This window comes from Ruditapes philippinarum, unplaced genomic scaffold (assembly GCF_026571515.1).
Source record: "Ruditapes philippinarum isolate M1 unplaced genomic scaffold, ASM2657151v2 ctg732_1_1_1_1, whole genome shotgun sequence".
NCBI classification, from domain to species: Eukaryota; Metazoa; Mollusca; class Bivalvia; order Venerida; family Veneridae; genus Ruditapes; species Ruditapes philippinarum.
In genome coordinates, this window is record NW_026864254.1 from 100904 (window position 1) to 125183 (window position 24280).

The following is a 24280-nucleotide window of genomic DNA, read 5'->3' on the forward strand; positions in this document are numbered from 1 at the left end:
ATATGCTTTTAACAACAATGAAGTATATTTGAGTGATCATCATATTTCATTGGTAAAATTAAATAAATGTACAGATCAAAATTATGAAGGTCTTGTTAAGATAATACGTGATACATTCGCTTAAGCATCTTAACAGTTAATTATTGACCACTGTGAACCATTTATTAAACTGATTCTTGCTTTCAATGTATGGTTCTTGAATAAATGATTTTAACATAATTATTGTTGTTGTTGTTTGTAACTTGTTCACGTTTCAACAACTTCGCCTGTGTATATAAATTATATCTATTACATGATATGTGACACTTTTAATTTCGCGATGCCATTTGTGTTCTCGAAATCGTGATATTACCCACTCAGTATATAAACGTATTGGTTTTCCAAGGGTTAGAATTAGAATCCGCATCGCTTTTCAAAATAATGAAAGCTCGCCACAGATTGGCTGTTTTGAAGACCACAAGAAGGTGACTACCTATTGGTGGATATCAGATCCAATGCGTATTGTTATTTAGTAGCTGATTTTAAACAGATTTGCTTAACATTTCGCTCCAGGGAGTGATATATTTTGTTTCTTTTATTATCTCTCATATACAGACACAATAAAACCGCCACTTCAATTCTCTTTGTTTCAGTCAATACTTCACTCTCAAAATCGTTTGTAAGTTACAATTTAGGTTATCTCGTAGCTTTTACCGCTCATGTGACATATAAAATCTTGGGTCAGGTTAGGGCGTTAAGATTTCACAATAAAAGTTGTCACAGCGAACTCTGGAAACATTAAAGAACATTTCCAATGAATGATTTAGACTTGTTTCAATCATACAATACAAGGGTTGTCAAAAACTTTCGTGCACTGCAGTTATTGTCGTGAGAGTTATTGATAAAAAATGCATGAATTATATATCACTTGAAGGGAAAATCTTTCTCATATAAGAAAACAAAAGAAAAGGCCGTGGTGAAGACGAATCGTCATACAGTTACGTTGGTAACGCAATACCGGCGCACGACAAAACATTGGGTTAGTTCATTACTTTGATGCATCACAGTATCCTTCAAGCATAACATATAAACGTTCAAAATTCGTTGATAAATTTGACCGTTCGTGTAACCTTGAACCCCTGACAAAACACTCGCTCAAACATATTTCAAGTGCCTTTAAAAGAGAATTTGAACGACAATTATGAGTTGACAAATCTAATTTCATCTATTCAAATGACTCTTGATATATTTTCTTGCAACAGGAAACACTTTAAGGGCTTACTTAAACAATAATCACATTTATTCTTTGGTTTGTTATTTCATTTTCGGTGTCAATATGTCTTTCAATTGTAACATGTTGCGGGTGGTATATATTCATATATATCAATCAGAATATTAAACACTTAATGTAAAAAGAAACATCGCGTGAATATCATTGTTTATTTTAACAGACACTCAAAATAATACAGTTATTCTGTGTAGCGGACGTGTGTGTAAGACGCTTGAAGTTGTTGAAAGCTCTTCCTGTCCTTCTTTATATAAAATTAGGGGAAACATAAACAGAAATCATTTTGTCTTGTTTTAGAATACTTATTACTGTTCAACTTGTTTATTGAAAATGCTAGTTGTGTTCACAATTGGCTCTAAAAGCATGATATTTTAAGTAGTTCAAAGAGCACAAAATGGAGGAAAATTAGGTATCATATTTTCATATTATGTCTTGGAAATAAGATCATTCTTAAATGAGTTAAAAATGACCAATGTTATTTCGATTCTAACAAGGCAAAATAAGGTATATCACTAACGCTAGTTTTAGTTTAAACATATTTATTCCCGAAAGTATATATAATGTACATACAAATATATAACAAACAAAACATTTTTACACAATGGAAAAGGATGAGAATGAAAGACAAGTCTTATAGAATTCTTCTCCTTTGGCCAACTATATGGTTTGTCTTAAATAAGTTTATAGTAAGTATATACTAGACAAGGGAATAAGTATTAATTATACACAGATAAAAATATATATCAAATTTTATATATAAACTTATATAGAATAATTAAATTGCAAGTAGATGTCTAAAATGTAAGAATATATATAAAAGAAGAAAACAAAATAGTGGGAAAGAGTAGGAAGAGGGTGAGAGAGGATTATAGTCTCAATAAGAATGGATCTAAGTAAATCTTTCGTTTTTTTCTATATAATTTTGTACATTTGTAAATATAATAACGTTGTCCTGGTATGTAAGAGATGGGTCACCATAGAGAAATTTACGAACGTTTCTGCTGAAGTCTTTGCAAGTTAAAAGGAGAGTGTTCTCTGAGGCATTGTGTGACAGCATGCTCCGAAAAAGAAATTTTGGTATGTTTCAAAAACGCTGTTTTTAAGCGTATATTTACTATTCGGTGCCCGATTTTCGTATAACAAATACAGTGTGATTATCAAAATTAAACACAACATTTAATGACGTCAAGGTGAACACAATCGGACACTTACAATCGCGCATCGGACACTTACAGTCGCAACTTCTTGGCATTTTCCGTCAGAATTCTGATAGCGAATTCGTACACAATATTATGATGAGACTAAGGGAAAACTGTACTTCGGACTTACTTTCGCTATGAATTTGAATAATGTAAACAAGCTTTTTAAAAACGTTGACTAAATAAAGTAAAAATTAAGATTTAAAACAAAACTAACATATTCATCTATTTGATGCTTTAATGCATTTAGACACGAATATTGCAAAAGACATGCATATTGGAGATTTTGAATTTGGTTATTGCCATAGCAATATTCTTTGATTGACCCTGATTACAATCATATTATAATTGTAATGCACTCGCATTGAAATATATTTTTATATACACTCGTTTCTCATTATGCCAAGAGTATAGAGTCCGTCTTTTTACATTAAAAGTAGCATGGTATTTTCAATGCGTCAAGAGATTTTTGGTTGTCGACGAGGTGGTTCCGAATGAAGTGTAGGTAGACGGATAAAATCTGTGTTGATATTGAAAGACTTACTATTATAATTTTATATGAATATCAATCAATTTTATATGAATATCAATCAATCAATCAATCAAATGGGGCTTATTTTGACTGGCGACATTTTGATAACACCTCATTGAACTCCGAAACATGCTCATGTAAAAGTATCATTAACTGGTTTCGCTATAAGTAATAGTAAAATTTTCATTTTCTTATCAATACTTCAGCTTAGTGATGTGTGTACCATTTACCTTGAATCCTGAATGCACCATCAAAATTTCATCTGATCCCTGACATTTTTGGAAATGTCATTTTTGCAGTTACCCAATACTTGAAGCATGAATCAGTTTAAGAAAAAAACATACAGAAAAGAAAACAAAGTGCAAACATGAAACATCATACAAATAGTCTCTAGTAAACGAAAATATCATGTGTGTGTGTGAAGACGGAATAAGTTAAATATAAAAACACTACTGACCAAGGAAAAGTACATATCCAGATATTGCCTGCTCTAGTTTTAATAGTTTCTTATTCTTCCGCTTACACTTTGCCACATTAAAATTCCATATTGAATCGTCTATCTGCTATTGTCATAAGGATATTTTTTCATCCCCTATGTCTTCTGCAATTCATTGTGCTGATGATATCGGTTATCTTTGACTTTTGTCTTTCAAATTGAACCCATTTCATGGCACACTTCAAAATAAAATGTTCATGCCAACGAAAATATTCTACTTGACAAAAAAAAAAACTAGATGAATGAATGCAATTTTAAAATATTTAAAATTTAACAAAAGTTTACATTTGACAGATTTTTTTTCTTCGGCTTTAAAAAGTTTGTTATGTTACATTTTGTTATGTCTTGGTGGATATTTGTTAATAGAAAAGAAGACATGGTTTTAGGCAATAGATCTAGTGTTACTGGTGGTGTATTTTAAAGGAATTTGCTTCCGGCTTTAAATGTACAAGATGTATGTTCTATAACTGTTACAAAAACACAGACAGTACTGTGCTAGAGTTGTTACGCTTTGTAGCGTCCATGGCCGAGTGGTAACATTCGTTGACTTTAAGCCAGTTATCCCTCTTTGCTGTGGAATCGAGTCTCACCAGGGACAAAAGCAGGAAGCTATCAAGCTAGCTTACAGAGCGTCGGTGATTCAAGTCAGATGCCGTTTCGTGCCTTAAAATAATGCACGGAAGGGTAACTGAGGTATTCCTGTACCATCAGATCTGCAAGGCCGACATATGGCTTTTACATCATTACTTACTATAAGAGATGTTTTTAAACTTATTTTAGAATTATACACTCAGCACGAATATTTTTCTTTATGCAAATAGCTCGATGTAATATCGCTCCTCAAAAGACTAAAACACCAATGAGGCACAAAACGCTTTTTTCCAATCAGATTACGTTGATATTGCCATTACTCGTAGTGTAACACGAATGTTAATAAAAATATAATAAAAAAGTGTTGAAAAGTGTTTAACTGTATACATGAAACAAACTTTGTAACTATTCATTCTAACTATACCTGAATGGTTTATTTCTTCATTATTAGTTTATTTAGTTATTTATTTATTTATTTATGGCCATTTTTATGGAATATTCAAGAAAATTCAAAAATCGTTTTTGTTTTGGTTGTATGTTTATTTATTTATTTATTAATTCATTGATTTTTATACCATTTTTTATGCAATATTCACTAATCACAGACATTCACTCTCAAAGACATTCACTACAGTTAAAAGGGATGGGATTTTTAAACTACTTACCAAATCTTGAATGATAAATATTTTGATTTATAGACACTATCCTTTTTCAAAGGGCAAGTGTTATTTCTTTATTTCACCTAATCTGAAAATGCATCCGAATTATGTGATCGGTTTACCTCGTCAGTTAAAGTATGAAACCGTTCGATTTTGGAGAGTATTTGTAGAGCTTATCAAAACACCTACCAGTTGGTGATTAAATAGTAAAGCTTTATGAAGTTTGTTTTCAATAAAGAACAAAATCAAAAATTTAAAAAATGCAAATGTTTCATTTGATGTTTATTTGTAACAAGACATAATATTTTTATTCAAACTGTATGACAAAATTTAGGGCTTGTTGAGGGCTAGAGTATATTTTGGTCTGTTCTGCATAATATGTAGTCTCTTCCGCTCATGATTATCAAGGTGGTATGTAAACCTTTTTTACTTACTGACACTCTAGTGGACATTTAAATAAATAGGATTTGAACTGATATTAACGCATGTCCTATGTCAAACAAATTGATCCAGTAAAAAAAACATACATACATATAAATTGATTATAAAAGTAATCACAAATGCTCCAATATATTTGTGTGTACATTGTACACATGTATTTATGTATTAATATTGTGTTCATTAATCATGTACAAATATACAAGACATTATTATCAAAGTTATCAATCTAATACTTCAAGTATGTACAACAGTCACACCAGCGTCCTCAACTTCTTTAATAAGCTTGTCCATTTTGGCGTTTTGTTCTGGCGTTAATGTCTCATGCCATGTACCAGGCTGACCTGAATTATATAAAGAATAATAATTAATTTCCAACAAATTAATTTCTTTATATGATACTAACTGCACACAATCAAAAGAGGTGTCATTATCCATTTATTAGCCTATTGCCAGGATTCAAAACAAAATAATTGGCTAAGCCTGAAAGTCTTTACATTAAATTGCAACAACTTTGAACACCACCCACTCCCTGTCCTCTCCCTCCTACCGGCCAAAATGTCGGTGGGAAATACGGTTCAAGTCTCAGTCCATCCGTCTGCCCTGCAGTATGTCCATTTTTCTGTACCTCACTTTTAAGGAAGATACTCTTAAAAAACTATCTTAAGTATTAAATAGATGGCATCTAAAATGTGTACAATGACTAAAACCGTAACACTCTATATGGAACAGTTTTGTAATTATTTCCCTGTATTTAATCTAGAAACCTTTTTTTGTCTGATGCACAAATCCAAACTTATACAGGCGACTGATCTGAAACACATACATTTTGTAATAATAAAAAAGATAAATTGTAATATGTATTGAAAAGTCCCTTGGTGTAACCATTTTACTTATTTTATTAAAAGAAAAAGCAGTATAACAGAATTGTTTAAAACCCTTGATAAAAGGGAATTAATTATTACAGTTAAATACAGCTTCTAAGATTAACTTTATTAAATACGTATGTTATCAATTAGTAATACCTATTTAAAACATATATATTTTGTTTGATATCTACCTTTATTTATAAAATGACTTTCCTCTGGTTTAAAGTCGACATATCCTATATCTTGCCAGTATGAGTAATTAACTTCTTCATTATTCCTCATTTTCTCAATACTACAATGCTCGGCAATGTCGGCAACATTTTTATCTGTTAATGTACGTCCAAGAAATATGGCTATACGTCTGATAGCGGCAGGCATATCCTGTGAGGAAATAAAATCTAACAATTGCGAATGTTTTCAAGTAAGTGTGTCAGTGTGAGCGATATTCTCCATCGGCAGAAAATCGCACGGGACCTGCGGGGAGGTACCAAGAATACAAGAAAAACATAACCATAAACATAACAAATTTTCCAACATTTGTCCAATAAAATCTTGATACAAAAACTAACATCAGTCACTTATGACAAAGATAGATTTCATTCTGAAGATGTCGAAGAATGGTAAGAGTTCAATTATTTCATTTTTTATAATGTCCGACATAGTAAGCTTGTCAAATTGTGATCACTTGCAAGTTGTACAATTATCTTTTAATTGTTTGGCTTTTCTTTTGCAATAATAGGAAGGAAACATTTATTTTAATCAATATATTTACAATTAAAGCCTTGTATGAACAATTAGTAAGAGATGATAAATATGAATTATAATACATATACAGTATATATATAAACTAACTCTATATATCTGATATAAAAAATATTTCAAGATAAAGACCTATATATATACAGGATAATAATACAAATGTACTTTTAGCCTTCGTATCTAAACGCTTCAAGTTCAAAGTGTGCTTTACATTTATAAACTTACTTTGACAACATATTCAAATCGGAGAAATAAAACTTGAGGTTCATCTTTCTTTTCCCAATATCCAAGAACATGCTGCGGACACGGACATGCATAAGCTTAAATAAATTTATGTAAAGGCACATCATATAAAAAATTGAGTACATATGATAGAGTTATACTCAGGGTTGGTCACTGCCGTTTGTCATTTTCCTGTTAAAGCCGTGATTTTATTGCCCAAAACATTTTAAAATATGAGAACAAAGATCAACAAGGAAAGCGAAAGGAAAACTAAACGCAGCCGCGACTAAATCAGTCGACACAAAGTCACCTACACTAAACCATGTAAACTCAGCAAAACATCAAAGAAATGCAGCATAGGACACAAGGGCAAAGCAAAGATATGACGTTGCAATGATTAACGAATTAATTCAGGAAAACGTAGGAAACTAAACAAACAAAACTTTGAATGCATACAATTTAAAGGCTACCAGGGACAAAATACACTTTCAAATGTGTATTTCATTATTTCATATTTGTTGTTTGCACTATATTTCATAGATAAAATTAGAAAATAATAAATATTTATTTTTTTGGTTTGTTAAAATCATAAAAACTTATTTTGAATGAACACTCTCTATATTTTATAGATTACTTATAGAAAAATAAAACTTGTTTTGACTGACTCTAAGAAAGAAGGAAATACCGATACAAACCTAATATGCCACCATACCTTTGCCATCGACAAAACTGTCAAAAAATCGACCAAACATATTTTCTCCCCCGTCAAGTTGATGTGTCCACTTAAATAATTTGAATAGGGAAATAACAGCATCTTTCGGGTTGCGGTACATATATATTATCTGAAGAAAAAAAAGACACTTTTTTTCAAAATCGAAGACACGATATGTTTCATATTCTTATATAACAATGTCAAAAGGTATACGTGTCTTTCAGATTATTTTTAGGAAACGCTGTCTGTATTTTTTTTTTTTTGGCATGTACATCCTGTAAAATACATGTACACCAAACAGCTTGAAATTAATTAGGATTTCCATAGATCATAATAACCCTTTCTTATAAGGCCTAGTGACGCATTTTTACTAAATCCCAGTGCAAGTGTTATTTTGCTTCCACATAAAGAGTTAGAAGCAAATCTACTTAAACAAAAAGCATTATGTTTGAAACGATGAAAAAAGAAATCAATAAAACATTCATTTTATATTAAAAGTAAATAAGTATTTTCGTGTTAAGAACAAATAAACTGAAAAAGTAAGAACATGTTTGTATGAGAAAAGTTTTAAAAAATATTTTTTATATACTTTTTTTCTAAAATTATAGTACAAACAAATCTTGGAGTACTTATTCATAATTAGGCCAGACCGAGTGTTTGTTCTGGCAAAACTGTTTCAGAAATTACGTAGAACATTTAAACTGTGTCAACCACGACAGGAAAGCTCTATTAGATACTTCTTGATGTATTAAGTTTTAAAAAGTTCAAATTTCGTTCGCTCATACTTGCATGCTTTGTTGCCAACTAGTAAACAATCTAAATTTGTTGTAACCTGGTCCAGCAAAGTATGCATATATTATTAAACAGGCCCTTCCATATCTAAAAGAGGTCAATCTGTGTATCAGATGTACAAGAATGTTTTTATTAGGAAATCGTACTATCATAATTTCTACCATATCAGAATACTACTGGAAGGACGAGAAGTCTGAAAACAACGCATAAAAGAGATAGGCAAACAAACCTGCAACCATTCAATATTATTGCAGATATCAACTACAAAGAAGAAAAAACACTTAGTCCTATTTACTTCCAGAATGTCCATTAGTAACACAGTCATTTATACTGTATTTTAGAAACATAAGTCAGTAACGACGATTTTGAATTCGGCGAATCAAACATTGCGTTTATTGTATAAGCCTAGAATTTGATTAATTTGATTTCAATGCCAGATAAGATTTGTTGAATTTAAGTGCATTTATCTAATGCTTTGCTTGGTTTCGATGAAAATTTGTCAGTAAAACTTTATAGGGATATATGACACGTAGAATAACTTTTGAACATACCTACCATTGTCCTACTAGTCATATATCGTTAATTTCTGAAAACATATAGTAGCTTAAATCTATACTGACGCTCCCTTTGCCTTTCCGGAGTTGTTCGGGTAGAAGAAAATGATGGGGATGTGTTTTTATCATCCTTGGTGATTTCATTCCGTCTATTGTCTTCTTTCCTGACAACAGGAAATATTATTCGCTACTTATGATTTAAAACAAATTTGGTAAAGGTGTAATACTGTTGAAAATTCATCCTTTTAATGGCATACAGAGCATTTCCTTTCTCAAAGTTGTTAGTTCCTCGTTTTTGTAGAATTAACAAATATACTTTTAAATTACATTGTTTTCTATTATGAAACTCTAAGAACATTTTTTCGTATATTTTGAATACTTCCTGTGTTAGTCACCGGCATAAATCCAGCTTTATCATTTAATTATTAATATCAATTGTTAAAAACACCTTGTATTATCGATGTAAATAGAGTTTATCTCATCAAAGAAGTAGTTTACAATAAATATCAAAAATTGTTTTATCACACACCCGTGCCGATGTTGCGACTCCGTAAATATGGTATTGCACGGCCGTGCATATATTTTGACGTGACGTCATTAGCGTTATACAAACATAGTGTAAAGACGTGCTAAATGTTAGCGTTATACTATAGGCGCGTCAATGAAATATGACTCTTATTTCATCTTAAACGGTCTTTATTTTTGGTATGTGATTAATAGAATATTAAATTCGTGTAAGTTCATTACTGAATTTATTGCACTCGTTGAATAAAAAAATATTATGCTCGCCAGAGGCTCGCATAATATAATTTTATTCAACTCGTGCAATAAATTAGGTATTGAACTAACACTCATTCAATATCCTCTATGTAAGTAATACATTCATATAGCGGTTGATTCCCCTCCTGCGACCCATGACAGATTAAATTTTAGTAAATATGTTTTACTTAAAGTGACATTATGCTCAGTTTTTCATTGTCAAATTGACTTGAATTGACTATATATTTCAATTTATCCTGTCACTTGTATCAATTTCGGCCCGATAACAAGGTGCCGTATATTTTTACTGATCTACGGCACTTGATCACGTGGTATGCATATTTGCCGGACTACTTTTCAAGAATATAATTATTATTATAATGTTGGACTTTATGTTTGGTGGTTAAATTTGTTTTCGCCTCAGAGTTTCCAATAGAAATGTTCTTTACAGGCCGTTCCAGTGGTATGAAAAAAAACTGTCGTTAAATCTTATGTGTGTAGAATAACGAATTTTCGAAACGTTGATAAAACTTTGTTTGTTTATTTTATTTCACTCTATAGTTTTTCAAGCGAAATAAAAAATTTGCGACATTAAAATAGCGTACTTGATTTGATTGTTTTGCACGTGCTGTTTGGCGCTACATTGTGACGTCACGTAAACAATACTATAAACGTCTGTACAGCGTTAACGACTGAATAAAAGATATTGGTGTTCGAATTAATTTTCTTAGTTAGACCATTTTCTTTCATTTTAGTTAGTTTTCACAACAAAATTCGACAAAAAAATTGTTTTTATGTATCACATTTTTCAAACAAAATGGCGCCCTCAATGTGAAAATACACAGCGAGATAATTAGAACGGCGAGTGCATTGTTGTAGAATAATACACGCTTCGGGCCTTCTTTGTATATATAGAAACATTTTCGATAGTGTGATTAAAGGTAGTTTGGCTGATAAAATTCTTTAAAAAAAAAACGGTGACAGGATAAATAGAATAATAGATTGGTGCCGTGGATGGAGAAAGTTTATCTGGCTCTGCTCCGCCGGAATTTATTCGGTTCGCCTTCGGCTCACCCAATAAATTCCTCCGTCTCGCCAGATCCACGGCACGAACCTATTATTCTCTATAAATTGGTCGTTATAATGGTGATTGACCAACACATCATATTTAAAAATGTTTAGGGTAAAAAAAAACTAATATATTAAAAGATTGCCCCACCCTTTTCATAAATTGAAAGTAACAGATACATTCCGACGGATAATACCACACATTTCACAGGGCTTAGTGAGTTATTTATCGTTCACGTGAAGTAAATTATAAAATTGAAAGAAATTTTGAGAAAGTGATAACTTTTTTTGACTTTCACCTGTTCACTCAATATCTACCCATGGATGTGCATAATGTCACTTTAAAATCTTTGTACTGAACAAAATCATTTTATATAAATGTGTCCGATTAAATTAAATGTCCATTCACATCCAAAATAAGTTATAAGATTAGAACTTAAGATGTGTCCTTTTGACATTACATGTTACAAAAATGGGATAAACATTTTCGACCGCGGCAATTTTATGGATTGGAAACTATCACTATTTTATTATAAGCCTTATAAACAGTACCTTTATAGTACGGAAATCTGTCATCTTTGCAGTCGAGGAATGGAACTCTAGCCTCTAGTTGAACGTTGTTTGTTGTTTCAAAGTCTAATGTTTGAATCAAGTAAACTAACTCTATCGTCATTGTAGTACCCATATTATATAAATAACAAATACAATAATCAACTCTTTATGTAAACAAATACAAAGAAGATTCGAGTCTCGGATCTCGTGATGCACTGTATACTTTTGTAAAATAATTGTGTGTGTGCGTGAGTGCCTGTGATTTGTTTTTTGTAATTTTTGAAGTCATTTATTATAATTATTTATTATTATTATTATTATTATTATTATTATTATTATTATTATTTTCATAAAAACATTTATTGAATGTTACCGTGTTCATGTTTTAGTTATATTGTTTCTGTGAAATTAAAAAAAATAGATATAACACAGTGTAAAAATGAAAATATGTTAAAAATATGTAAGTTTTGATGGCCTGGCTTAATCAGATAAAGCATACATTTTAACGGAACCTTGAATATTTATAATCCAGTTGAACTACTTGAAAATGATGCAAATACTCGTTTCATTATTTCTGTACTTTTGCATTTTGTCGTAATTTAAAAAGTATAACCATTTGATAACTTCAATGCTTTTGCATTTTTAAAAAAAGTATTACAAATGAAAATAACACACCTGACCTCGGATAGGTGCATATCCAAATGTTGTCTGCTCTAGTTTCCATAGTTTCAAATTCTTCAGCTTCACATTGCTACATTAAAATTCCTTCGAAACATCTTTCTGCTACTATTCTCATAGGATATTTTTCATCAATCTTTTTTTCTGCACCTTCCATTGTTATATCAATAGTCTATCTACACATAATATGCTTTTACCCTTACCTTTACATGCATACACGTTACATAAGGTTCACTGAACTTCCATGACCTACATGACCAACAGATAAACTGAAACGCTGATAAATCTCTTAACACTGTTTACTACAATCCCGTTTCTCCTATATTTTTTTTACTTTTATAAAGCTGAAAATTATTTTCGTCAGGTTGTAATTGTTAAAAAACGGACTCCGAGATGAAATTATTTGTTAGCTTTGTTGACCTACACATACATGTATATGATTTACTAAATGTTAAATGTTACTACTTATTTAGCTCTGCAAATGATATCTCTTTCAATGTGCAAAATACGAAGAAATGTTTCAATTAAAAAGAGAAAGAGAGAATTCTAGAGTCTATTAGGGTCATCAGCGTTCCATCACAGCAAAACTCTGGATATATGTCACGACGTCAAAATTCTAAATACAACGTTGAAACAACGTTGTTTTTGCGACATCGTATCAACATGTTGGAATAACGTCGGTACGACGTCAGTTTTCAGTGTAATCTAACATAGTATTCTTAATTGAGTTATTTCGCTTTTTTTAAATATAAACCAACAGGTGGCTCTAATTTCAGTTCAAGATAATCAATCGAATTTTGTTCTCCCCCCCCACCATTGTTTGTTTTATTATATATTTTGTTATACTAGACCATAAAAAGGAACGCAATTTGTATTTCAAATAAATAGAAAAATAATGGAAACTTGATGAATTTCAAAACGAGGCTACTACAACAACTTGTTTTCAAATTTAAACAAAGACAAAGGACATTATAGAAGACAGCTGACATAGTGAAAAGGTGAAAAGTAAGTGAATATTTTTTGAAGGTAAATTAGTATTAAAGATCCTGTAACACATTTTTTTCATGGTTTTATTTCATAAATATGATGCTCAAATTAAGATTTGTCAATATTGTAAGTTCCAATAAGCATTACTTATAAAGATATTACCGAATTCAACATTTCATGTAAATAAAGGGAGGTAGTTAGAAATTTATTTTCTATAAATTCTTAGTCAAATTTTCCAGTAAGAAATGAATGCATATTAATTATTGACTAAATATAATGTGCACAAATATTTGCAGTACACATTTTACATATTCTTCGATGTTTGAAAATTGTTTTATTTATTATTATTACATATATAATTTTTTGCAAGTATGGTATACACACAGTCTTCTCACTTCCCCTCGGAGCGTGCACGTCGCTGAGAAGGCACAGGGCATCGGCAGAAGATTAACAGCTTGGCTGGTAGAAAACACAACTCAACTAAATAGAAGCCCCCCGTAGGCTGTAACAACGGGATCGCTACTTCGTCAACAACTGCGGACCAGCTGCCGGTGTCCTGACTAATGCCGAGGCGCTACAAAGTAGGCTTAGACGACGAGGATGGTGTGCTAGGGTGCGTGAGCCCCTAGTACAGATAGACGGCTTGTAAGGCAGGCCTTTTGCTGGCACCAACAGCCCTTTTCAGGGCTAACCTTTCATATTGTCACAGGTTCCTGTACATTTCGGTTCTCATTGACCGCCGTACAGTGACCTTCTTTTGGCTCAAAATTCATATCTTTGGCTAATACTCCGTGGAAATTGCATGGAGGTAAACTATCACCACTTTGTGCTTCGAAATTAACTCTTTAAAGGCATGACTGGTGACATGTCCAGGGTCCGTACTCGACAGCGAAAGCTGCATTTTGTGCCCGAAAGGGCGGATGGACCCTCATTAAGCATAAACTAGAAGAAAAACATACACATTGTAACAATATCAATCACAAAACATACAGGATTATGCATAGTACGATTACTGAAACATAATTAGAAATATATATTTTCTTGATATTCAATTACATTGTATCTGTATATATAATGTTTGATGACAATTAACTGATAAGAATGTATATATTTATATACATGAAAAACAGTCGACAGAAAACACAGTTTGGACATAAAAGAATGATTAGTCCGACATCAAAGGTAATATATGGATTTTGATTTTGTTGTTGTCAAAATTAACTGTTATTAAAAAGTAAAATAATTACGGAAATGTCTTATTGAATTTACGCATTAACATGTTACTGTTATGCAAATTACTTATATTTGAAGTTTTTGAGAGTTCTACATCATCAATCGACATTTCATTTATGATATGCTAAGGTAATCTATGAGAAAAAATTAATTCCATATTATTGATATAAGACCATTTTGGTTATTATTTACACTCATTTATTTCTGTTTCTTTTTTTTTTTTTTTGCAGTTTCAAGAGAGAAAAAAACAAGTGGAACCTAAAAACACATTCAACATGCTTTAGTTATTTGACACAGTATCTTCGTAGATGAAAATAATCAGGATCCAGTGGTGAATATTTAGTATACCAGAATTATTCACATGGAGGAGTATATCTCCAAATTTAATACTTTAAAGTTCGTTTTAGAAGGATCGAGATAAAAAAGTACTTTCTTTCTTAAAGGTAAAAATTTATTGCCTTGTGTTTTCACATAATTCTGACAGAAAGGAATATTTTCCCATACTTATCCGATGAAAATCAATGAAATCAACTGCAAAAGAAACGTTTTTTTTTTCTATAATTTCCATTGTATATGAGTTATTTAAAAGAAAATCCTTTTAAAGCATGTTGTAAACATGAATACTTTGGCATGATAGTTAATGCACCTTTAAATGAAAATGATTGTTGACTGCTGATTGTTATAATTTTGGATTAGACAATTTGCATTATTGTATTGACTGAATAAGGTTTGATAAATGTTGAACTTAAATTTTAAAAAGACACGTAGCTACTATAGTTTTTGTTTTTGATAGTTTATAATTATACATTTTATAAATATCAAACTTTATTGAACTATCACTATAAATGATTAAAAGTGAGTCCTTCTTTAATGTTATACATATGTGTTGGCAATATATATTTATAGTAAGTTTTACATAAATAGACAAATTAGAAACTGTGATAAACATCTTGTTTAATTGTTTTTATGATTACTTTTAAATTTATCAAATAATAAAATCACTTTTCCAGTTTAGAAAGTTTTGTATATTGTTTCTCTTGGGAATTATGTCATGAAAACGGGTCGGATTTATGTTAGGAATTGGTTGGAATTACGTTGGAAACTAGTTTGTATTACGTCAGTAACTGGTTAGAATCATGTTGGAAACTGGTTGGATTCACGTTGGGAATAGGTCGGAAAGTAGTTGTATATAAGTTAAATAGAGGTTGATTTTATGTCATTTGTGACGTTGGATTGACGTCGGATTCTGACGTCTTAAAAACTTCCATATACAACTAAATTCCAACGTCCATCTAACGTCGGACTCTAACGTCTGAGCAACGTTGATACAACGTCATGTGTTTGCTGGGATATGTCTGCCCTGTAAGTTGCATTAGTTATTATTCCATTAATAACATATCATGCTATTAATAGCTTTTTAAATGCGTCTCCAACATAACAGCAAGCAATACCTAAAATGAGTACCAAACATTTACTTATATCAGAATGTTCCTACCTGCTCAAAACTCTAATAAATGTAATAAAGTAATATTCTTTTTTATTTAATACGGGTGGCGTCTACGTATGTACACAAAAAAGTTAAAATTTCTAATATTTTTAAATATTTTACTTTATTTTTAACAAATAGTTTTGCGTATGTTAATAAATATATTGAAATTTAAGATTTCGTGTTGTTTTTTTTACTTTATCTACATGTAATACAGATGGTTTTACGTTTAACAACTGTGACATTTTTACTTGTGACGGCTGCCCTTTGTGTGTGTAAACTACGTGGCTTAGAGTACACGTTTATACGAGTGTTCCCTTCAACTGGGTTACGTGGATGATTTTGACACAACGACACATCCTTAGTGGGCAGCTTCAGTAAGTGTTTGGGCAAACAAAAAGATGTAATGCACTCACTATGTTTACACTTTTATTCCAGAATCATATCTATCATACATTTTATATCATAAAGAATATAGCGCTAGGAGTATAGTGTATAACTAAAGCGGTTATCTGAAAGTTAAACATTTATACTACAATATTTACATAAAAACAACAAGAGCTGTCGTCCCCCGAAAAGGTTTCTTAAGCATGCAGGTGTTATGAAAAGAAAATAGAATGAAAAAAATAATTGCTGAATATTGTTCTTTGTATTATTGTACCTGTAATCTCTAATTGTGATAGTATGAACCTTCAATATATAAGTGTGACCTTGACCTTTGAAGAAAGGACGTGGTTTTCGGACATGAGACTTAGCCGCGACACATTGTCTTAATGTGGTAGACATTTGTGCCAATTTTTTTTTAAATCCTTCCATTCATGACAAAGTTACAGTCCGGACATGAATGTGTGTCTTCAAACTCTTCTCGTTCAAACTATAAGTGTGGCCTTGATCTTGAAGGAAGGGACATAGGTCTTTGTCGCGACATGTCGTCTTGGTGTGGTATACATTTAAGCCTAGTTATTTTAAAATCCTTCGATGCATGACAAAGTTACAACCCGGAAACGAATATGTGTACCTATAAACTCTAATTGTGATAAAATGAACTTAAAAATGTTAGTGTGACCTTGACCATTATGGTAGGGACATGATTATTGGATGCGACACATTGTCTTAATGTTGTAGACATAACATTTTATGCCAATTCATTTTAAAATCCTTCCTTGCATGACAAAGTTACACTCCAGACACAAATTATCATTGTGATAAAGTGAAACTTCAAAATGTTAGTGTGACCTTGACCTTTGAAGTAAGGACGCGATTATTGGACTCGACACATCGTCTTGATGTGGAAGACATTTATGCCAAGTTATTCTAAAATCCTTCCATGCATGACAAAGTTACAGCCCGAACACGATTGTGTGTATCTACTAATTCTAATTGTGATAATGTGAAACTTCAAAATGTTAGTGTTTCCTTGACCTTTTAGGTAGAGACGTAATTCTTGAACGCAATACATCGACTTGATGTGGTAGATATTTATGCCTCGTTATTTAAAAATCATTAGATGCATGACAAAAGTACAGTCCGGACACGAATGCGTGTACCTATGTACTCTTATTGTGATAATGTGAAACTTCAAATTGATAGTGTGACCTTGACCTTTTAGGTAGGGACGTGGTTCTTGGACGCGACATATCGTCTTAATGTGGTAGACATTTGTGCCAAGTTTTTTTTTAAAATCCCTCAGTGTATGACAAAGTTACAGTCCGGACACAAATGAAGTTGGGACACACAGACAGACTGACTGACGGACGGACGGACAGACGGTGCGATTATATTATGGTTCCCTTCGGGGGCATAAAAAACATGTAAGCAATATACATACATATTAACAAATTACGATAGAATTTAACAAAGTATTGTGGGAATCCTTCTGCTAGTAATGTTAATAAATTTATTAATTGATAGAAATACAGATTATCAATTTGTGTAGTTAAAAATGCAACTAACTATGATACAATGTTATTTATCTTAACAATAATAAATATAATTATTTTTAGAACAAAATTATAAAAACAATATTTTTTCCGAACGAAGGCCAAGAAAACCCAAAACTGTCTGCACAATGGTTTCTGTGCCCAAAACTTAGTAAATTGAAACATAAAAGATTCGTTCTTTACATTCCGAATTCTAAACTTCAACTGCGCCTTGCAGAGGCGGCAATTCTTGCATTTGCATATAATTATTAATTCTAAGACAGTTTTGACCAACCTAAATGCAGGAAGCGCCTTATAACAAAATAAAAGTAATATTAGGGATCATCAATTACTGGGGAACGCTAAGTTCTGGCAGGGACCAGAGTGCATTAAAGTCACACTGCGCTGGACAGTTGGCATGATTTATTGAAATCAAAACAATTATAAAAACATAGTAAATCGGTCTCTGATATAACTTAGGTTTAACATGTTCCGTTATTAAAATGATCAAGTGTAGGGTTTCTTATTGCTAAAATAGTTAAAATATGTTTCTTTGATGGTAACTTAATTCAGAAATATAGAAGATGATGCTAACGTATTATTTTCAATATCATATTGAAGACACTCGTTAAATTCAAATGTTGTTTATCTCATTGTACCATATACGTTAAAATAATTGTTTGTTCTGTTAGTTTCGTGTTCAACTTTTTTAATTCGAAGTATGAACTGATTTAATTTTCTACATGTTTCATTATTAATATTTAGTTGACAGCCATGCATTAACTTTCATTTCTTTGCATCATCTTCATTTTTGGAAATCGACACGTAGTTAATATTAACTATTATGTAAGGCCAGTGTATAAACCGTATTGTTCTAGATAGCGATTTCATTTTGTAAAAAAATTCCTCATGTTAAGTGGTATGAAATGCTGATTTAATCATGCTCATATCAGCGAAATATCGAGACTCTTGATTACAAAACAATTCAACTCCTTAGTTTATACAATGTTTCAAGTTTAGCAAATTTAGACAGGAAAAATAAAAAAAATGTGTCCAGTGAGAGAAATGAAACGTTACCTCTATCTGGACACTGCATACGAAAGGAAGCTCAACGACCAAGTTATTTAGACGCTGATAAAAATAAACTTTTGAAACAGTATGTGCAATCGTTCATACGTCGCTTCATTTTTAGGATTTTAATCGTTTACTTTTCCTCTTATAATAGTCACACTATTACTTATATTCATTTATTATAGGGAAGTTCCAAGTTTAAAGTCTATACATCCAATTGTATACTAGTAATTGTCTGTATTTAAAAAAGTGTTAATAAAGTAAATAAACAAACATAATTTTTTTACAAACTGTTTATGTTATAATTCATTAAACATTTCGGACGGTGAAGTATTTCATACAAATGTCATCTAATGCGGATTTTAACGACAAAGTTAATTTATCCCTAGCCATTTTTAGTCAGATATGATTTGTATGCAATGTATGTTTACTGTGACCGGGTATGTGTCACGATGCCTACCATTTTCATACTAAATCAGAGCTTGTAAATTTACCAGACTTCATGAACTGGTTCACAATCATTTCCCGAAATGTTGGATTTACTACTGTTTAAAAAAAGGTTTACAACAGAGTTTTACAAAAAGTTCACTTTTACATGCACAAAATATAATCATATAATTTACTGGGAAACATTTGACCAATACAAAACATTAATAAGATAATTATTATGAACATTTTTAATAATCAGTGAAAAAATCTAACTGAGAAAAATATGTTATAGATATTTATTACATGTTTTTCGGTGGTTTATAGAAATATATCAGTGAGATATTTAGAGGATATTTGCTTGTTTTCATGTAAGATTGACATATAATTCACTGAATGAACACCAGATGCAATATTTTCACGATTGGAGTAGCCACGAGTGAAAATATAATAGCTGGTGTTCACAGTGAAATATATTTCAATCTTATATGTAAAACAAATAAATTTTCATTTTATTTCATGGTTTTTTAAGTGATTTTTACTGATTTTGCCGCGAAACGTCGCGCATTTTCCGATATGACGCCATCACATCATGACGTCACAACATCAATTTTGAAATATAGTTCTGTTAAAGTTCTATAAGCTTGTTACATTCATAACATGATATATGATGACATCGACTTCTTTTTAAACGTTTCTTTGCAAATAATAAAAAGAAAATTTGTTTAGTTTAGTGTAAGATCGAAATATATTTAACCTTGTGAACACCAAAAGTTCATATTTTACTCGTGGCTACGCCACTCGTGATATATACCTTTTGGTGCTCACTCGGTGAAATGCATGTTTATCCCGATATTACACTGAACTAAACAAATATCCTCTATGTATATGTTTTATTCAAGAAAATACCAGTCAGACAAAGTCAAAAACAAGTTATTTCATTTTTGTTTCATATTTATAAAAAAGGAAGTGCAGATCAAATGAGATCTGTTCACTGTTTTTCCTTGTGTGCCAAAGAAATTTTCACATACTGTATAACCAATGATTACAAAATATTGTAGATTTTTTTCCCTCTTCTTCTTCATTTTTATGACGGATACCTCAACCACATTGCATTCAATGGCTCCATTACATCAGTCAGTTTCTGAAAGAAACCAGCTATACTTGAATTTTTACTAATGGTCTTTTTGCTTCCATACGAATTCCCTGACATGTCCATTTTCAAGTTATTTACAAAGTGGGTTAAAAACAAGATTTATTTCTTTTTCAATATTTTCAAAAGAAAATTACAATGCATAGATTACAATCAGGACTAAGTTGAAAGCTTAAAGGTTATATGAAACTCTCTCCTGTACCACAAGAGGGTCATGATGGCCCTGAAATCGCTCACCTGAATATAGAACCTCTCCATCACAGGGAACAAGTAATATTGTAAACTAGAAACAAAAGCAGATATAAAATCTAACTCTTAAAGTGATATCACAAAGTTCATATTTATACCTGAAATAGTGCATGTGTAAAAACGTTACTGATTGCTATTGCTAAGGGAAAACAACAGTTCCAAAAGATGTGTATATATAAGGAAAATCAATGACCCCACGGGGCGGGGCCAATTAGTGTACCACAGGGCTTTATTTTGTGAAAAACTTGGTAGTCACTCACTAGAAGATGTTTCATGGAAAACATCTAAGATCTAGCATTTTGGGTTTTTTAAAAGGAGATTTTTTAAGTTTTTACTATATATATATTAGGAAATCAATGATCCCCCCTGGGGCAGGGCCAATTTTGACCCCAGGACTTTTATTTAAACAAACTTGGTAGACCCTCACTAGAAGAGGTTTTATGCCTAATATCTTAGCTCTAGCTGTTTGTGCTTTTTAAAAGAAGATTTTTTAAGTTTCTTCTATATACATATAACGAAAATCAATGACCCCAAGGACAATCCAATTTTGACCACATAGCTTTTGTTTGAACAAACTTTGAAAACACCCATTAGAAGATTTTTCATGATTAATATCTAAGCTCTAGCTCCTTTGGTTTTCTTAAAGAAGATTTAACTATATATACATATAAGGAAAATCAATGCCCCCCTATGGCGGGGCCAATTTTGATCACAGGGCTTTAATTAGAATAAACTTGGTAAACACCAACTAGAAGACGTTTCATGCCAAATATCTAAGCTCTAGCTATATGGGTTTTATAATAGAAGATTTCTTTAAAGTTTTTCCTATGTACATATAAGGAAAGTCAATAACGCCCCGACCCCCCCCCCCCACCCCGTGGCGGGCCAATTTTATCCCCAAGGCTTTTATTTGAACAAACTTGGTATATGTTTCATGCCAAATATCTAAGCTCTAACTCTTTGGGTCTTTTAAAAGAAGATTTTTTATAAGTGTTTTCTTGCGTTTGTCATGACAACCAAAGTTCTGAATGAAATTAAATTATTTAAACAATTTTTTAAAGGTTACCACTATAGGAACATTCCTGTGAAGTTTGGATGAAATTGGCTTTGCAGTTTATGAAGAGATGTCGTTAAAATTTAAGTTTACGGACGGACGGACATCGGACGGACGGATGTGCGGACGGACGGACGCCTGACGGACGGACGCCAGACGAATTGTGATCACAAAAGCTCACCTTGTCACTTTGAGTTTGAAACAATACAGAATTGTTTTTCCAGAAGAAAATAAAAGCTGAAGGCTGCTTTAAACATCAATACGTACCATCATGCCATTCAGGAAGACCGGGAGACACTGGTAGTGTATCGCCTTCTTTTTTATAGCGATCGTACAACTCTCGTAAATATGTTTGTTTGTATATGCCTTGAGGCCGAGCCTACGATATGGAGATATAAATCATATTCTTACTTATTATTTGACTTATAATTTTCCCTTGTTGCAATTGGTTGAGAAACAGTAATCTACGGTTAACATTCATGTAAACAAATCAATGTCAATAAATGTGCAACATGACTTAGCTAAATTTTAATTTAAAAAAGGAGCTGGAAGAGTCTTTTAATGAAATTTGGCAGGTTAAAGGCTACTGTAGACATTAAAGGTAAAAGTAGGATATTGAGATGTCTTTATTAACTGAAGATATTTTCTTGTTTCTGGATAAAAATCATGCAGAAGTTAATAAACTGAAAGAATGATGTTTTGTTTCCTTGAGCAAGAAAAATTGTACACTCATTATATAGTACTGGTGAGTTGGAGTAAGCATATAGCTTCCTACAAAATCTAAAACAAATAAATTCTGTATAAACTAAAACATATTTTACATAGACATACCTCAGCAAAACACTGCACAGCATTGTTTAAACTGTAATATTACAATGCAAAATATTCAAATCTTTATTATATACATATGTCTATAATTATAATAAAAAACACACATGAACACCAGGTCTGCTTCTGTTAGAAGCAACAGATTCTGTACTTGCGACTAGTGCAGACTCTGCAGTATGCGTTATTCATTGAGTTCATATTTTGAAATGTTCCCTAAAATTGAAAAACGGTCTTGTCCAGATCAAAATGGACATGTACATTTAAGATATTTAATGGGGTAAGGGTTAAATACAGATATACGGATATTCAAGTTTTTCCTAGAAATACATGATTTATTTTCGTTGAGTGGTATGAAAATATACATTTCATGAGTGGCGGTAGCCATGAGTGAAACATGATAATTTACATGCCACAAGATGAAAGTAAATCATGTATTTATAGAAAAAAAACTCGAATTTTCTGTTAATTATATACATATTTCTCTTTTTTGACATTACAATTTGAAAGATTTTCCCTTAAATTTTATATACTGGCAGAATTTAAAAGAAAGTAGTCCGGCAAGATACCAGTGAAAATACGGAAAATATGTTTCACTGCAGTGAAACATAAATTTTAACAGTGAAAATACGCAAAATGAAAACACGCACACCATTTCAACAATATTTCTCAATATTTAATAATTAGTATATAATAAAATAGAGAAAAACAGATGCAAAAACATCCAACACAATGCCAAGCAAAATCATACAATATGAACAGATACCAAACTTAAAATAAATTTTCCATTCTTTATATGATATTGTATATAAAAGAAGTTATTGTTTGTGAAAAATTCTAGATTATGTCTTTAATCTATAATCCTATAGATCTATATATAATACTTTATATAATATATATATTTTATATTTTTGTAGATATACTTTGCTTATTTGTGAATTAAAATTTTTAATGGCAGAAAATTTTTAAAATCTATGAAATTCTTACAGAATATGTCCAAATTAAATAAAAGAATGTACAAGTTATGCATTGAAAGTTGCATTCTCTATTGCGGGTCAAGTAAAGTTGGCACTTTGTTTAAAAAAACTGCCAGTTTTTTTTAATGACACTATATATTATATTGTAACTACCTATATTATGTAGAGTATAAAGCATAACACATCTACTTCATGTGAAGTCAAAACATTAATATTTTATACATACAAAGAGACTATGTAGCAAATAACAATATTTTCAAACATCAAATTTGAGCACATTGTATATCTTTAATTGTAATGAAATCTTCAAGCTTGTTTGAATGACGTTCCATTCCACTTCCTGGAACTAGCTAGTATTGGTGTCATATGACGAAACACGGTTGTGACCCCAGTAAACCTCAAACTCGTGATCCCCATGTGGAAACGCAGACACTTTAACCACTTGGCCACTGCTCACCTTGCAAGTTTACTACCACTTAATGTTAAGAATAGTTTAGATATTTGTAAGAACATCAGTTGTTTAAACTCACCTGTAGTTCAGCCGTTCTATCATATAAGCGATTATGAGGAAGCCCGTTCTGTTAAAACCATGAGTACAATGTACACCTGAAATAACAAACAATTGTTCATTATATATCGTTCTACCGTATTATGCAAGAAAAGTTAATGTCTTTATTTATACGGATTTATTTTAGTTTGATTGTGTTGGAAGCAGTATACTATTTTTGAAACACTCTGTCAAATCCGTTTCTG

The 24280-nt window shown here is 31.4% G+C and overlaps 2 protein-coding genes across 3 annotated transcripts in view; both read right to left on the reverse strand.

The window, feature by feature from the left end:
• Positions 1-4809: 4809 nt before the first annotated feature.
• LOC132724979 (amine sulfotransferase-like) overlaps positions 4810-24280 on the reverse strand; it is a 131120-nt gene continuing 111649 nt past the window's right edge. Inside the window, exons 6-7 of the mRNA XM_060709969.1 lie at positions 6243-6432; positions 4810-5526 (exon numbers count right to left, since the gene is read on the reverse strand). Coding sequence (XP_060565952.1) covers positions 5420-5526; positions 6243-6432 — 297 coding nt within the window. The 3' untranslated portion in view covers positions 4810-5419. The remainder of the gene's footprint in view (positions 5527-6242; positions 6433-24280) is intronic.
• Positions 16270-24280, reverse strand: part of LOC132724977 (mRNA-capping enzyme-like) — a 49681-nt gene continuing 41670 nt past the window's right edge. For both annotated transcript variants that reach the window (XM_060709965.1, XM_060709964.1), the window contains 4 exons: positions 24058-24133; positions 22557-22587; positions 21993-22104; positions 16270-20413 (listed from right to left, as the gene is read on the reverse strand). In XM_060709965.1, the coding sequence (XP_060565948.1) occupies positions 20403-20413; positions 21993-22104; positions 22557-22587; positions 24058-24133 (230 nt within the window). In that variant the 3' untranslated portion in view covers positions 16270-20402. The remainder of the gene's footprint in view (positions 20414-21992; positions 22105-22556; positions 22588-24057; positions 24134-24280) is intronic.